General features: G+C 40.9%; 1 protein-coding gene across 2 annotated transcripts; it reads left to right on the top strand.

The window, feature by feature from the left end:
- The first annotated feature begins 1,286 nt into the window (after positions 1 to 1,286).
- Positions 1,287 to 17,897, top strand: cds2 (CDP-diacylglycerol synthase (phosphatidate cytidylyltransferase) 2). 2 transcript variants are annotated; one of them, XM_034870976.1, is made up of 13 exons: positions 1,287 to 1,526; positions 5,479 to 5,610; positions 5,948 to 6,044; positions 6,189 to 6,286; positions 7,562 to 7,701; positions 11,319 to 11,377; positions 13,060 to 13,142; positions 13,794 to 13,881; positions 14,555 to 14,623; positions 15,044 to 15,196; positions 15,596 to 15,715; positions 16,538 to 16,641; positions 17,248 to 17,897. In XM_034870976.1, the coding sequence occupies exons 1-13, from the start codon at positions 1,444 to 1,446 to the stop codon at positions 17,381 to 17,383; spliced, it is 1,362 nt and encodes a 453-aa protein (XP_034726867.1). In that variant the 5' UTR covers positions 1,287 to 1,443; the 3' UTR covers positions 17,384 to 17,897. The 2 variants fall into 2 exon arrangements, with proteins under 2 accessions (XP_034726867.1, XP_034726866.1); XM_034870975.1 differs by lacking the exon at positions 1,287 to 1,526 and having other exon boundaries at positions 5,477 to 5,610.
- Positions 17,898 to 17,969: the final 72 nt, after the last annotated feature.

The following is a 17,969-nucleotide window of genomic DNA, read 5'->3' as shown; positions in this document are numbered from 1 at the left end:
GCTGTCAGGCCACACACACACACACACACACACACACACACACACACACACACACACACACACACACACACACACACAACCCTATAGTGAGCTTTTGCTGCCACATTGTGTTACAGGGTGCAAATTACAGATACTTTTACAAGCAGGAGACGGGCAAACACACATTAGAGCCTGCATAGAACTGAAAATGTCATACGCTTGTCTTGTAAATGGTCCCCTACGATATTAAGATGTATGTATTAAGGACACAAATACTATTTTAAAGTCTTGAAGAGGAAGGAGAACTTCTGTTTGAAGATTTTAACAACTGTAAGTTGTATTGTTGGTTAGGGAGGTTTATGGATGAGGGAAGTCACTGTTGCTGTGTACACCCTGCCATAATGTTGATTACAGCGTTAGTGAGTGTGTGTAAAACACAACATGTGTGTATTGAGAGCAATACTAAAACTATCAAAAGGTCTGTTTACAAGCTGGCTCACAGGCTCACTGGGGGTCTGAACATCACCGCCACTGTTATATAAATGTATAATAATACTTTATACTTGGAAGTATAAAGTACACATTATTGTTATTATATAAGCTATTGTAATGAAGAAATATGTTTCCACATAGTCTTAGCTAATGCTGTATTGATTATCTACAATTGTAACACTCCAAACACATTACACGGTTGTCATAAATAGAGCTCCATAGACATAAACACCACACCTCCCATGACGTCAGAGGACAACGTCAAATTTGTCAGAATAAACGGAACCATAAGGAGAATATACCTTCAAATATAAAAGCACACGTTTACCACTTGGCAAAGTTGCATAGCTACGCATATGATAACTATTCTTTATGTTCCAATGTATTACATATCACAACAACAAAGAAAAGCCTACAGAAAATCAAAGAAACCATGCATAAAAGCCTCTTTCTTTTTCTGTTCACATTTGAAAAAAAATTACAAATCCCTGTTTTTTTCTCATCAGATTACATGTTGCTAATTTGCTGGATCCATTGTTGTTTTTCTCTTTCTCTTACTAAAAAAAAAGATTTGATTTTACATTAGAGACTGCTACACATAGGCTATTAGTGGCCTATGCTTTTGAAAAAAAGTCTGGGATAGAGAATTTGTTGTTGTTTTTTACTTTTCATGTACTGGTTCTATTTGTGTAAAAAAATCATTGACGCCTACTTTCATAAACTGGAGAAAAAAAAGATATACTCATCCATGTATGTTATGCTTAAATGTCATCAACTTGGACTTTATCTTGAAAACCGGAAGTTGTTTTTAATATTTTCTTCCTGCGGACTTGACACCACCGATTGGGTTGTCGAGTGAAAAGTGTTGCTGTGCAAAATCTGGCTACACGCTAGATCTGTCAAATAACGAATTCGTGTCTCGGAGACACAGGACCTTCACCGTAGTCGGTAGGCTACGACCTGCTAGCCAAGATGGCCGAGCTAAGGCACCGTGGAGCCAAAGACACCGACCCGACGTTACCGCCGCAGTCGTCAGAAGACAAGGTAACGGAGCCAGGCTAGCTAGCTAGTTGATAGTGTGTTATCTTATGGCTCGTGTAGCTAGAGCAAGAGGAATGTGAAAATCGATTAAAATCAGAAATGTTGACGTTGTTGTTCCTCTGTGCCCCGTCGCAGCATTACAATTGTTACTTAAAAGCCACTGTAATGCGCAATAGCGGGGAACGTTAAACAAGTCATCCGCCAAACTGCTCCCATTTTAGACCTGATTGGTTGGTGCCACGGTCCCTGTGTTAGTCTTGAAAACAACAGACTAAACAACTGTGACCGAAATCAACTCTGCTTTCTTTATCATGTAGCTAGCTGTATAAAAACCGACGTATAGAATGACTCTCATTGCATAGCTAGAGCCCCTCGTTATAGTCGACCCGCTGGTTTTATTTTATGCCATGAATAGGAAACTGTAAACAACTCGACTGATGTGTGGTGAGACGTTTGGCTGCTAGCCACCTAGCTACATGGCCTGAGATGGACAGAAGCCTAAAACACTGTCCAGTTGTTGGTTTTTCTAACAACGTGAGCTAAAGTCAACTGTTACGGTAGCTAGCTAACGGTAGCCAGGGCTCGCAGACAGCAGCATCGCTGCCAGCTTAGCTTAGCTTAGCATAGTTCAGCTGGCCTGATTGCTAGCTACAACAATAACAAGCGCTTCAGGCGTTCTGCTGTCTAGCAGTGTATTCTAGTTACTCGTGTTGCGTTCACACTGAAGGGGAAGTAAACGCGTCATCGATGTTGCCAACATGGATGTCGAAGTTGCCAGTGAATTATCAGAGCCATCAAAGGGGCGTGGTGTGATGGATGAGGACAAGAGGACATCCTGCCGATCATAGAAGAACAGCTAAAAGCAGATGGGGAAGTAGCCCAGGCTTTACCTACATCTAGAGTCGATATTAATTATATCAGTATTGTCATATAAGACTAGATATAGTCTTGGCTGCATTACAGTAAAGTGACGTCAAATTCTGATCCTACTAGACTGTTGTAACTGTTCTATTATTTACCTTTACCCACTTAGTTATTATATCCACATTACTGATGATTATTTATCACAAAAATAAATAAATAAATAAATAAATATATATATATATATATATATATATATATATATATATATATATATATATATATATATATATATATATATATATATATATATATATATATATAATATTTTGTGAAAGCACCAATAGCCAACGCTACAATATTGTTGCTGTATTTGGTCACAAATATGGTGATGTTAGGTTTTCTCTGTATCGCCCAGCCCTCGCTACATCCCTACTTCAGACCACATAGGGCACATCGGGGGGGATTTCGCCCCCTCAGCCTACAAAGGGCGACGTCTTTCCTTTGGCTGGGAGCAGTACTCACTGACTTCGTGGTACTAATGATTGTTGGTGTTGTCAGGCTATATGTTCCTAATGTAAAGAGGTGTTGACTGTCAAATTGATTAAAAAAAAAAAATCTATTCCTCTGTTGTTTAAACAAAAGGCACGGCCCCTGATAACATCATTTAGATTCTCAATATGATCTGGTTTATTAAATTTGTTGTAGGCTATCCACCAATATTGAAAAAATACATCCAATAATTTTTTACTCTTGTTTTATGTCTAAACAATATTTTTCTTGATACCAATCTTTTAAAAAGAAATTACAAACTTATGTCACAAACAGTTTTATTTATTTTTCAGCTCCTACTACGTCTCTCTGTGCTTAACGTAGTTTTTCCTGCGTGGCCTCTATGACGTGTCAACTTAGACAGCCAATCAGCTGCAATTTTACTTCTTGGTAGAAGCATGCTGCAAGCTTATTGGCTCACTAACGCCGACGAGATTTACTTCACACGTTTTAAAATTGGGTTTTGAAGGATGAAGCACTGTCAGTACTCCTGGTAAATTTCAGTGGGTGCCTCTGAAGTATACCTATATCGGTACATCTATATCTATATCTAGCTATATCGGCAAAATGCAAGTGCGGAAACCGGGAATTGATTGTGTGCCACAAGTATCCGATGTTGAAATTGTGGCAGATACTAAATTGTCATGTGTTAAAGATGACCACAACAAGCAATATCACTTGACAGTCATCCACAAGACAAAGTTTAGTGCTGCAGGACGTGCAGCTGATTGTGGTGGATCCCCGTCCTGCATCAACCTGACCACGTAAACGGGGGGGCGGGGAAGTTCTATCTACTCTGGCCCTGTTATGACCTTTTCATCTGGATAAGCTTAAGAAGAACAACACTAGAGAAAATGACAGTGTTTATGTAATGAGTAGGACATTAGTTTAGGTAAAGTACATTTATAGGAACGTGAATTTCAGGTTACATATTTATGAATGAGTCACACTGTGATCAAACTATATAAACACATGAGATGCCCCAACATTCAGCTGCAACACCATTTCTGGATATGTGCATGGTGGTGGATGTTTCTGAATATATACCTTGTTTGTTCAGTCAGAATTCTTGCTCTAAATGATCATCTGAACACACATGTGGTTTATAGCTGTTTGAAACATTTTTGCTCTTAAATATTCTCCGACTGCTTTTTTTTTCTTTTTGCTTTATTGCTGAAGGACCCTCTGGCTTTAAAAACTCTAAAGTACCACTACAGATGGCCTTTTTCTATTGAATTGGAGATTTAGTAAAGACCCTGGAGACACTCAGTGTTGTTGTGACTACCGGAAAGCCTGGTAGAGGGGAGGAGTCTTTTTGTGAAATGAGCGCCTATTTTTAACTCAAGCATCCTGAGTGACGGAAGTGATCTCCATAGAAACCAGCAGCTGGAGAATGGGTCTGTAGGTGCGTGTCTTCTTGTGCCTGCTTCTGCATTCACTTGGTTGGCTGAACTATTGACAGTGCATTTTGTAAGAGTTTTTCATAGGATTTGAGCAAAGTAAAGGACATTTTACAAATACTGGAAAAAATGTACAGTTATATATTTGTATATATTTTTAAGTTGATCCAGAGTGAAGGGGCACTCACATTATAACCTATTTCCTTTGTAACCTTATTTTCCATTATTAATAGTATACTTTGATTTTGAGCAATATTGTTATAGCAAATGGTTTCTTGTTAATGTATAAAACTGAATCATTTTGGTATCTAGTGATATGCCAAAATTAGTTTATGGAAAATATAACTTTTTAAAACATGACATTTTTTGTTGTTGTAACTAGAAATTGGGAAAATACACTGCCATTGAGTGGGTATATAATATTATTGCCAAACCTACCCAGTTACATTTAATTAGCCTTACACCAATGCAAAGTGGTAGGATCTGTACAGACTAGAGCCTGACCTGAATATTTGGTTATTAGAATTCTTAGGAAACCTGGGAATGATGAGTTGAATTTGGATAGAATTTGGTGTTGTGGTTTCTTATTTAACGGATTTGTCACACAATATGTGGGTTTCAATTACTTTATTTCAGTGACTACATCTCAAGTTTTTTGTTTTCTTAAATTATTTAAATGTGTTGATAAAGGACATTTAGTGGTGACCTGATTATATCGGTCTTAGAATATAAGAGTAATATGATAGTCTTATAATCCGTCAGCAAGCAACGCATCATCAAGGCCGTATTGTAGAAATCAGATGACTATACCAGGTAACCATAGTCCTCAGAAATCCACCAGAGGTTAGAACTCCAACACAGAGACAGAGGACAGGGACGGATATCGGCAAAACGACCTGCATCCGTTGAAATCTCCTTCAGCCCCGGCGAACGTCATGGATATAAAGACAACCAGGCTTGCAATACACCGGGGTAAACCCAGATAGTATACCTTATCACATGAAGATCTAAACAGAAACAGGAGCTATTCTTATCCCACTATAATATCAATGTTTTTAAATGCAAAGACTGAAGAGCCACTTATGTTTCTTTTGATTTTGTGGTTGTAGCTAATTTTTTATTTTTTTTATTATTAATTTTTTATCGCTACAATGTCATTGAAGGTGGAAAAAGATGGGGCGTCAGATGGCGAATCCAAGGTGGACTCAGGCGTCCCAGAGGTGCCGGCCCCTGCTGATGACACCCCTGAGGTTCTTAACAAGGCCCTATCTGGACTCTCTTCAAGGTACCATCACTGTTGAAGAGCAAAGCCACATTGCTGATTTTTGTCTGTAGTAATAAAAGGTCTTATATAAAGAGATAACTTAAATAAGAGATCTCAACTCTGAGGACCCCCTGTTGAATATCTCTGAGACTGTGTGTGTGTGTGTGTGTGTGTGTGTGTGTGTGTGTGTGTGTGTGTGTGTGTGTGTGTGTGTGTGTGTGTGTGTGTGTGTGTGTGTGTGTGTGTGTGTGTGTGTGTGTGTGTGTGTGTGTGTGTGTGTGTGTGTGTGTGTGTGTGTGTGTGTGTGTGTGTGTGTGTGTGTGTGTGTACGTGTACGTACGTGTACGCTTCCTTTCAGATGGAAGAACTGGTGGATCCGAGGCATCCTCACCTTAGCCATGATCTCCTTCTTCTTCCTCATCATCTACCTGGGCCCCATGGTGCTAATGATGATTGTGAGTACAATCCACGCTGATGGCGTTGTGCAGAAGCTCGGACACTGTGCTGCCTCAGTGGACTGAAACACAGGAAATATTAACACACATGCACACACACTCTCACACACTCTCTCTGAATCTGTACAATATTTCTCTGTGCAGGTCCTCTGTGTTCAGATCAAGTGCTTCCAGGAAATCATCACCATTGGCTACAGTGTGTACCACTCCTACCACCTGCCCTGGTTCAGGACTTTGAGCTGGTGAGGGCACACACACACACACAAACTCACACACCCACAAAATCATGCATTTTATAATAATTACAATAGTGTAGGTGTTGTGAAGCCTGCTAATATCTTTGCATGCTCTTTTCTTATTGTTTTGTCTCATGTTTTATTTTGTTGCAGACTACCCGAGGTTTGTTTTATCACCTGAGTGCATTTTGAGTAGGTTGTAGATTATTAAGCCAATCAGCGAAAATGCCAAAAATATTGTGAATCATCGGAGCTGTTTTGATTTTAGCAATAGTGGTGTACAGTTTTAGTGTGATAGATAGCCAATAGAGACCTGACATTCACTATGCCATAAGCCTGAAACAATCTAAATTTGAGACTGTATGCCATGTACAGTTGGCAAATTGGACTAAAACATTTGGCCTTCTACCTTTTGCCATGCAGGGAAGTGAGTCAGTGAAGTTTCTTCACATGGCCTCACTGGCTTTTGTGCAGGCATACTGAATGCAGAGTAGGCCTGCACGATATTGGTTAAATCTGACATTCCAATGTTTTTTACCCCTGCGATATATATGAATATATGAAAAAACAAAAGTAATTTTTAAAAGATGACATGAATATCTCTATTTGGAAATAATAAATCATTCTCGACTACTGCGGTGATTTTTTAGGGGAGTGCATCTACATAGAAGAAAAAAATGAAAAAGGGTCTTTTCTAATGTGAACCATTCTTTGTTAAACTTTTATACTTTACAAACACCAAAGCAAGTAAGCGCTGTGAGTAACATTACTCTTCTTCAGTGGTTTTGGAGAGGGAAATTAGGTAGAAATACACTGGTTGACTATGACACCATTGTAGTCATATAATAATCAGTCCAGGCGTATGGCAGTGACTGCATGTTGCTTCCTCTAAATTCCAGGTTGTGGTCGACTAGCGTGGTTAGCTCGTTTGCTTGTTAGTTTGATAAACTGATCAGACCTCCATGTCACAAGCACTAGCAACAAACTCTGTGTAACCCCCGTCGCACTAACATCACATACACACGCTGCCCACATGGCTTCCTGTCTTAAACGGGAGGGGTTGGACTGTAATAATCATGTAACAGGAGAACAGGGAAAGTTTACTTCTATCAAGCAGCAAAAAAGGATAATGTCAACATCGTAAGGTCCTGCGCAGTGACCATCGCGCAGGCGCACATTGTTATGTCGATGCTAAAACACAATATCGTTCAGCCCTAATACAGAGTCTGATGAGCTGTTGTTATAAACATGTATGACATGTACATTTGCTCCACCCTACAGGTACTTCCTGCTGTGTGTGAACTACTTCTTCTATGGTGAGACTGTGACAGATTCCTTCTTCACACTGGTGCAAAGGGAGGAGCCGCTCCGCATCCTCAGCAAATACCACCGATTTATCTCCTTCGCCCTCTATCTCACAGGTACAAACACAGAGACCCCAACTGGGACTAAAGTAGTGCTGGGACGATGTGCTTTTGTCAGGAGTCGATTCTTTTGCAGTACATGGGCGCCGAATCAATTTTTGTTTTGCAATTTTCATGCATTGCGATTCTAGAAGTATTGTGATCCTCGTTTGGTCCTTTTAAGAAGGATTAGCATTACCTTTTGTAATAAATAATATGAAAATTTAACACACATTTAAAATATTAAATTCAACAAGTTTGTAACCTAAAATATTGCAAAACATCATTTGTGAAATGTCATTCCATGTTACTTAGCTTAGCATTTCTTTCTCATGAACATTCAAATGCGCCAACGTCTGTCTCTTTCTACGAGTCATTGTGCCCAAGCGTGTCAGATGTCTGTCCCAAAAATGGCGGCAACACATCTCGCAAACCAAAGGCGGTATCTACGTATTTATATCAATGGTCTATTCATTCAGTTTATAACCAGCTTTTCTGTACAGTAAAGATTAGGCTGCACTGATATTATTAGTATCAGACTCTTCCAGCTCAGGTGATCCAAACATTTCCAGTAACTGCCATAGCATAATGTTGCTATAGCATGTATGAATTTTTGATTTTGATGACGGCATACATTTAAAGCTTCATTCAGAAATCTCAATAGAAGCTTTTAATGTAAGAAAACAACAACCCCAAAACACATTTGGTACAGCCCTTCTTAACACTATTACCAAAGTCCAGCCACACATAGGTTTTGTAAAGATTACTTAGGTTCTGAAGATGCATCAGGGGGACCTAGTAGATAGGGAATGTCCTCGGGGCCAAAGGAATTATGCATTAACTTTTTGTCAAATGAAACCATTAAACTTAAAGGTGCAGTAAGTGATGCTGGGCAAAGGCTGTTGATATTTGAACTCAACTAGAGCCCGACGGATCCACCGGCGGCCCGATATTATCAGCCGATATTAGGTATTTTATTGGTATCGGCGTTTATAATGATATATATATATATATATATAAATATATATATATATATATATATATATACAGTCAACCATGTTATGAATCAACCATGTTATGAATGTTGGCGTTGCATAGTCTGTCCACCAGAGGGCGCTCTACAACGTCCCTGTTGGTTATGCCGTTGCATAGTCCGTCCACCAGAGGACGCTCTACAACGTCCCTGTTAGTGATGGCGTTGCATCGTCCGTCCACCAGAGGACGCTCTACAACGTCCCTGTTAGTGATGGCGTTGCATCGTCCGTCCACCAGAGGACGCTCTACAACGTCCCTGATCGTGATGGCGTTGCATAGTCCGTCCACCAGAGGACGCTCTACAACGTCCCTGTTAGTGATGGCGTTGCATAGTCTGTCTACCAGAGGACGCTATACAAAGTCCCTGTTAGTGATGGTGTTGCATAGTCTGTCCACCAGAGGACGCTATACAAAGTCCCTGTTAGTGATGGTGTTGCATAGTCTGTCCATCAGAGGACGCTCTACAACGTCCCTGATAGTGATGGTGTATTTAATATATTTTGATGTTCCTCTGTTCTGTTGTGACAGTAAAACAAATTATTATCATTATTTTAGTGTGAACTCATAAGTAACTACAAATAATTGATGTTCGGGGAATCTGTTAATGTTTTGTTCCGCGTTTTCGGATTTGTTTTTAAGTATATATTGGTCGATATATTGGAATATCGGATTTTTAAATAACCAAATGTTTGTGTTGCTATCTGCCTTAAAAATCCCCCCCCCCCCATCCCTCCCTCCCGAAGCTCCGCCCCCCCAGATTCACGGACAGACAACTACATTGTGTGTACATTATTAGGTTAGAGACTTCCAAAGTTGGTTATTAAAGTAGGCCCCATGCAAATTGGAGAAGTCCCACTTCCTGTGCTGCAGGTTGTCTGTTAGTAATTCAGTTCTAATGTAGCTGCTGGCTGATGCCAAACAGGATGTGGGGGGGGGGGGTGGGGGAAGGAGGAAGGACGCACGACGCACCCTGACTCTTTCTACCTCATACCCACTGTATTCAAGGTGAAACTGAATGGCCGGGCTTTCTCACATCTTCTCTTGTCTTCAAGCGGAAAGGCTTTGAAGAGTGTCAGAAAATGCTCATATCTGCAGTGTTATTTGTCATGACATCTATTTTTAGATGCTGTAGATGTTGCATCTAACCTGGAAAAGAGTAAATGTATAACTACTTCCCCGGGTCTACAGCACGTCGGGTTTGACTTCCTAGTAAAATCACTTGAAATGAAATGGCTCTCACACATTCTCTGCTGTGCAGTGGTCAAATGGAAGTAGGTTTCCTCAAGTACTCTACTTAAGAACAAATTTGAGGTACTTTACTTGAGTCTTTTCTATTCATGCCACTTTATCCTTCTACTCCAATATGTTTTAGAGAGAAATATTCTACTTTTTACTCCACTATATTATTCTGACAGGTTTAGTTACTAGCTGCTTTACAAGGTAAGATACCCAAGTCCATCTGAAATCATAAGACCATTAAACACAGAACAATTGAACAACAAATTGAATTGAATTGAATTTCCACACCTTTTTTTTTTATCGCTTTTAACACTTTTCATTTTACGTTTCATTTCTAAAATGTTTTTTCTGGACTGAGTACTATATCAACAAGTCAAGTACATTTCCCTGATGATACTGACATACTTTTTATTTAAAGCTCCCATATTCTTCTCATTTTCAGGTTCATAATTGTATTTTGAGGTTGTACCAGAATAGGTTTACATGGTTTCATTTTCAGAAAACACCATCTTTTTTTTGTTGTACTTCACATTGCTGCCGATCTTGTTTGTGTGTTTAGGTCTCTGTTAGAGATCTTCTGATACCAGTATCGGGATCGCCTCTGACACCGTCTAAAACGCTGGTATCGGTACTGGGAAGTACTGGAGTTTAGGCACCGATCTGATACCACGTAAACCTTTTTTACGTTCAAGTAGTTTATTTATGTTCTTGTTCCGTTATAACTGACTGTCAAACTGGATGATAAAAGAAAGTTCTGTGGTGTTCATTGTTTGAGTTTTTTATTTTGTTCTATTTTATTTTTTAAAGATTATTTTTTTGGGGCATTTTAGGCCTTTAATGGACAGGACAGCTGAAGTTGTGAAAGGGGAGAGAGAGGGGGAGTGACATGCAGCAAAGGACCGCAGGCCGGATTCGAACCCGGGCCGGCTGCGTCGAGGAGTAAACCTCTATTATGGGCACCCGCTCTACCAACTGAGCTATCTGGGTGCCCATTGTTTGAGTTTTTTAATGTTTCACAAAGAGTCTAACTTGAATTAGACTGACAACAAAGATTAAAATCATATCTCATCTATACAGGGATAGTAATATACAGCTATTAAAACATAACTAAATATATGACACTCTGGTATCGGATCAGTACTCAGTATCGGCCGATACTCAAATTCAGGTATCAGAATCGGTAACAGAAAGCAAAAAATGGTTTCGAACCATCTCAAGTCACTGTTTTAGAAACGGAGACATCTCACTTCTACACTGTCTTTGTTGGGAGTGATCTCTGACCTCATTAATCTCCCTTTCCTTCCCAGCCCTGATTATGTCCCCGTTAAGTATTTCACACAGAAATTGTTATGTCGTTGCAGGTTTCTGCATGTTTGTGCTGAGTTTGGTGAAGAAGCACTACCGTCTTCAGTTCTACATGGTAAGTGCCCCCCCGCCCCACCATCCTCCAGCCTCAAGGCTACTGGCTTATTGACGAGGCCAGCTAAAATACAGGCCCTCCAGTGTATGGAGAAGTAGGACGGGGTTTTGAAAATATCTGGCACACAGTCATTCCAACTGTGTTGCGTTGGTTGTGTCGAAAAGAAAACCAGTGGTACGGTAAAATAGTTGCTTGGTAACCCAACGGGCATAAAATCATTAAAGCCTACCCCACACCTAAACGGGCATTTTTTTAAACGTAGCTGTTTCTATGTAGTTTGGCCCTTTGTCCACACAGAAACTGCGTTTTACGTCCCAGGACAGTTAAAATATTCTTTTTCTGAAGAACAGTTCAAGTGGTGGGTGTGGCCAAAATAATGGTGGTTCTAACCTTGCTAAACAGACTTTATTTCTTTTTGATATTTTCACATAAATGTAGGCTACAGATTACAGTTCACGACTATATTGAGGAACAGATGTCTGGATGTGCTATGGAACGGTCAATGAGGCTGCTTTCTGCTTTTTTCCAGGCTTCTAATTGGCTAACAGGGCTTTAGGGTTAGAGTAGTCTGGCGGGCCAGAGGCGAGCTAAACAGATGATGACAGCGCTGCAACGTCGAAGTCCGGATTCAGCCAGTAAACATCGGTCGTAGAGTTATCAACTTGCGTGCAGTGATATTTTCAAATGCATGCTTAGTGCCGCCCCTTAATCTTTCAGATTTCCAGGAATCCTTTCTGGATTTCCAGGCTACTCACATCTGCCGCCTCTGGCTGTCCGCCTGGATGTCCCTCACGTGCTGCTCTCTGTGTGTTGCCGGTGTCTATTTTTCGTTCTGCTACACACTGAAAATGGCAGGTAAAAAAAAACAACAAGGCAACAAGGCAGGCCTGCTTGGTTCTTTCGGGAACAGTTTGTAAAGATTTAAGGAGAACATGTTTAAGGAATTTCCTCTCTAACTGGAACATTTTGGGACAGAGTGGTTTGGCAATGCCAGACTAGGGTTAAGGTTGTGTTTGTTTGGCTCTCGACAGCACTCAAATTGTGTTTTCATTTGGACAGAGAATTTTTTCAAACTGTGTTTGTGTGGACAGATTTAAACATTTTTTTTAAAATTAATGTTCAAACCCTGTTTTCAAAAATACCTGTGTACATGGGAACTAGGCCAAAGACAACGTCCAGTCTATGGATAAGTCTCCTGAGCTTAACCCACATAACAAAAGCTTCATGTCTATGTCACGAACCAGAGCCAGAGAGAAAAAATGTGTTTTTGTTCACATACTGAAAGACAACCTTTGCTCCTGTGTCAGTAGAATGTATAAAACTATTAATCCTGGCAGTGTCTGCACAGTTTTACAGCCACACATACAATACGTCTGCAATGTTTAGCTGTCTGTAATTGAGTACAGCTAGTTCTTAATGTCAAAGAGGAGACACTTCCTCCAGCCCCATCTTCCAATCACATTGTGGATTTCATAGAACTAATATTGAGTCAGGTTTGAGCTGAAACCCATCCCCGATCACAGTAATCTCTGCGTGGTGTATCATCTGCAAATCTTTGTTCTTAATATAATGTATGTCCGGTGGGTCAAGAAATATTTAGAATTAAGACTCGCAATCATGAATAGTAAAGGTTTAAATTCCTAGTGTAAACGTACTTGGCTAATGTTGTTTTGTGTCCACAGTTTGGTTGGACCCATGTGACTCTGCTGATTGTGGTCACTCAGTCTCACCTTATTATTCACAACCTGTTTGAGGGGATGATCTGGTAAGTAAACTGTATTTCCTTTACATATACTGTGTAATATATTTTCTAGCAGTAAAATGGCTTCTTCTCTCTGGTGTAATCCAGAAGAGAAAATTACTTTGAAATCCAATGATGTTAATTTTGTATGTCGATTGGTATGAAAATGAGTTAGTAAAATGAAAAACTGTTTCAAATGACCTTATCACACATGTAAGGCTGGGTATCATTCAACAAATATTCAAAGCCGGTAACAATACCAATACCATGACTTCAATACCGGTTGCTAAACCATACTTTTTTTTTTTTGTTACTAATTTTATAAAACAAAAAACATTACCAATCTCACTGCGTGAGCCCTGTTTCTGTACGTTACGTAGAGGTTTCCCTGCATTCCTGTACGACATGTGACGTGAGGCAGCCAATCAGCAGCAGTATTAGATCTTGCTAGAGGGCTCATTGGCTCACTGACGCTGATTACATTGACTCCTCTGGTGTTGAGATTGGGTGTTGAATGACGTGGCTTTTTTTCACACTCGATACTTTAGAGGCAACTCTATTGGTGCCTAAAAATATTCAACTCGGAACCCAGCCCTACACACTTCTTATTTCATAAAACATATTTTCACCTGGTCTCGTATGTGAGGCTCCTGTAAACTTTTCTCATTTGAACAGGTTCATTGTGCCAATTTCCTGCGTGATCTGTAACGACATTATGGCCTACATGTTTGGTTTCTTCTTCGGCCGAACCCCTCTCATCAAGGTCGGTTGATATCACTCGTTCTTAGCTTTAGAATCCATTAACGCAGGGTTCCCACGGGGTCTGAAAAGTCTAAACAAGTCTAAAGTATGGAGTCAAATCAAAATATGAGTCCTTAAAAAGTCTTAAATTCGCTGAAGTATTGTGTTCTAGGTCTTAAATAATTTTAATTTTCCAACACCAATGTAACGCTCATTGAAATGTTCCCGCACACTTGAGAATTCTGTGGTGTTGTAGTTCTTTCTGTTGCTACTTCATATATATAACAACTACAAATGACCAACATGCAACTTGTGTTGCAGCCAATCCAGACACCAGTCCTTTGATGCCAATGAGGAAATCTGGTAACTGTTCCAGACAACCTTTCTGGACTCTGATATCTGATTTTGTTTTTGACATCATGATATAGGTCTTAAATTTCATTCAAAATGGTCTTTAAAAGTCTTAAATTTGACTTGGCAAAACCTGTAGAAACCCTGTCATGCAAGCACCAGATGTGCACTCTGTTTTTCTTTTTTTAATCTCTGGTAAATCACCACCTGATATTTGAAGAGGATTCTCCTTTCCAGTTTGGGTTTTACTGCCAGGTCAGGTCAAACGTAATCCATTGGCTTATGTGATGGACACATAAAATCATATTAAACTAAAATAAATCAATTTACTGTGTCCTCTGCAGCTTTCACCTAAGAAGACATGGGAGGGATTCATCGGTGGACTGTTCTCCACCATTGTGTTTGGCATCATGGTAGGATGGGGTCTTCAGCTCATGCCTTTTGTAGCGAATTCTCCATTTTGTCTGTTTTGATCCCCACTCTAGCCTTGACCTTCCTTACTTTCTTCTTTCTTTCCTTCTTTCTTTTCATTGAGACAGACACATTTGGTTGTAAAGTTGGATCTACTACACTAGGCTGAGATTATTCAAAGCTACACTCAATAAACATTAGGCTTTGATTTTTTTAACTTTCTAATATAAAAGTTAGTTACACATCATAAAATCTCAGAATCATGATAAACATAAACCAAAACACGGATACATACAAAGACTCTGTGTTTGGCAGCGGTGTTGCAGCTTCTCTTCCTCGGTAGTCTCCCATCATTTGACTGAGATAAGAGCCAGCAGCCAGTGCTGTGACTGCAGAGTGACTGAAGCCTCTTCTCCTCCCAGCTCTCCTATGTGATGGCCGGCTGCCGCTACTTTGTGTGCCCGGTGGAGTTCAACACCAACTCCAACAGCTTCCAGGTGGAATGTGAGCCGTCTGAGCTTTTCCAGCTCCAGGACTACGCGCTGCCCAGCGTCCTGGAGTCTATCACTGGATGGGTAAGACTTGCCTGCCCGCCTCTCTCTCTCTCTCTCTCTCTCTCTCTCTCTTTCTCTCTCCCCCCCCCCCCCCCCCCATCTGTTTGGCTTTAGGGCAGGGGTCTTCAATGTTTTTCAAGCCAAGGAGAGAGACCGCTCTAAATGTGCTTGCAACTATAGCTAAGCAAGTTTTTGGGTCCAAATGGAAAATGCGAATGCTGAATGCCTCGTCTAGAAACTGCTTGCCATTGTATTTAGGGAGCTGCAAATAGCTAAGTTGTGGGCTATCCATATGCATACGGCAGCTTTGACAAACACTGGGTAGAAAAGTGGAGTGGTCAGTTTTTCTATGCGGCCCCATGTTTAGACGCTGGTTGATCGTGGCTAGTTGCTGGGACCACTCTCTTCTTGTCTCCACAGACCACAGTCCGTCTCTACCCGTTCCAGATCCACAGCATCGCTCTCTCCTCCTTCGCTTCCATCATGGGACCTTTCGGTGGCTTCTTTGCCAGCGGCTTCAAAAGAGCCTTCAAGATCAAGGTAGGGATGACGGACACCTGTCAGTCTGCTCACAGGGCTTATTTTCTTCTTTTTGTTTGATTCATAGTCTATGTGCTCATTTAGTTTGGGCAAAAAAAAGAAAATCTACTATTTCTTAGAATGGATTTTTTTTTTTGCCCCCTAGTAACTATATATTTATTTCAAATAATTTTTTGATATCAACGATTCAACTAAATACTATATTTTGAATTTCATACGGTATGGCTGACGGCGACTACATCATATCCGTTTTCTGACCGAAAGCAGAAAATTGATGTTATTTACTTCTTTACAAATGAAATAGATGTCAGACTGACGTGATGACATTTTTATATGAGAAAACAATTAACATATAGAAATGTCTCATGATATATTGTCTCTAGCACGTGTATCATTCAACTTTCGGGACCGGAGCAATGATATCCCAGCTCTATTGCTTATGTCTGTCAAGTCAACTGTAAAAAAAGTCTTAGATTTCAGTAAGATGTGTGACTTACACTTTACTTGAAGGTATTGACATAAGAGTGACATGACACTGTCATGACTGTGTCATGAACATTATAAACAAGTCAAACGTGGATGCCTTAACACTATGTTTAGTAAGTGTTATTCGGTTTTGTCATGACGGATTAGGGTTAGGTTCCATGTGTCATGGCTGTGTCATGACAGTGTCATGTCACTCTTATGTAGATACCTTGAAGTGAAGTGTACCTCTGTGTGTTGTGCTTGATTACATATAAAACAAACTGTGAATGCCTGTGGACTCTAATTCTTCACGATGTCCAGAGGAGCAGTCCGAGCTCATGTCCCTTGTCCTTTCAGGATTTTGCCAACACCATCCCGGGCCATGGTGGCATCATGGACCGATTTGACTGCCAGTACCTCATGGCCACATTTGTTAATGTCTACATTGCTAGCTTCATCAGGTAACCGCCTCCTGATAAAATGATGATTTTAATGAAAAAAATATGGAGATATGAGGTTTCTGCAGTGACGGGTATGCTAAACCGATGCCATGTAATGATGCAGCTAAAGCGTACAGGTCCCAGGTTTGGATGTATACAACCTGGATACAGCGTTAGAGGCAGAGCCCCGTTCCTTCCTATGAGAGTTGCTCAGGATCCTCCGCATCCCGAGCCGGACGCTTCAGGTTTGGCGCTCCGCTAACTTAAATGGGGACCAACTGATTTAATCATGTGGGGCTTCTAGACTCTCCACTGTAATCAGATTGAATGGGTCAAACTGGATTCAGTCATTTCATAATTCCACTGGTATAAAGGCGTCTCCTTTGCCACTTATGTCGATGGGAACAAGTCTTTTTGGGGCCCATGACATCAGGTGACGGATACGGAAGTTTGGCTGCTATGTCAAATTGGCTTCAAAGCCCGGCGCACTTCCTGGGGGGCCTGGTCCCAGGGACTTCAGGGCAGCTACTGTAGCAAGCCTGAGGGATTTAATCAAAGGTCAGTTCTGTTGACTTAGAACTATAGACTCTGACGACGTACAATGATCTTCTCCCTCCCTCCTCTCAGGGGCCCCAACCCCAGCAAGGTGATCCAGCAGCTCCTGGCCCTCCGCGTCGATCAGCAGCTCCACATCTTCAACTCGCTGAAGGCTCACCTGACAGAGAAGGGCCTGCTGCCGGCGCTGGCGGAGGCCGCCGCCTAGAGGCCCCCCACCCCTCACCCACCCCAGCTCGCCCTGAGAAGAGGGCAGCACCCCGAGGGCCCAGGAGCTCGGGGGGGGGGGGGGCTTGCAGTGCTGTGCGTGTGAGCCAAAACAAACTAGAGCCTGGGTCATTCCGTCTCATTTGGGTATGAGAGCAGAGTGCGTGTCTGTGAAGCACCAGGTTCAGGTTGGGTCAGGGAACCACTGGACCCTGGTTCCACATTTCCATCACTGCCCATGTTTATATCCACACTGTTGCACAAAATGTTGGTCAGCTGTTCATTTCTACCTGTACACAGGCTATCCTCTATATACCTATTAATGTGTGCTCCTTTTTTATTGTACATTTATTTGTTTTAATGTACTTTTCTCAACCCTGTTACTGTATCGTTACCCCGGTGCACACCCCAGCTCCCCAAATGTAACTTTTAATTTTCTTTGTTGTGATTGTTTCTATTTATACATAGATTGATTTTATATTTGGTGTGTTCTATTATATCTCAATGTTGTGTCTGTTTTATTCAGACTGAATTCACCTTTACCATCCTCCCGGTTTATTTATGTGTGTTTTCCCCATGTTTTGGCT

Source organism: Etheostoma cragini, chromosome 5 (assembly GCF_013103735.1).
Source record: "Etheostoma cragini isolate CJK2018 chromosome 5, CSU_Ecrag_1.0, whole genome shotgun sequence".
Classification (NCBI taxonomy): domain Eukaryota; kingdom Metazoa; phylum Chordata; class Actinopteri; order Perciformes; family Percidae; genus Etheostoma; species Etheostoma cragini.
The sequence above is the reverse complement of the archived record's forward strand: the minus strand, read 5'-3'. Positions and strand labels throughout refer to the sequence as shown.

Coding starts and splice junctions, on each gene's coding strand:
- cds2 (XM_034870976.1), top strand. CDS start 1,444: ATGGCCGAGCTAAGGCACCGTGGAGCCAAAGACACCGACCCGACGTTA. Junction 6,045..6,188: donor CCATGGTGCTAATGATGATT/GTGAGTACAATC, acceptor TTCTCTGTGCAG/GTCCTCTGTGTTCAGATCAA. Junction 15,197..15,595: donor TGGAGTCTATCACTGGATGG/GTAAGACTTGCC, acceptor TTGTCTCCACAG/ACCACAGTCCGTCTCTACCC.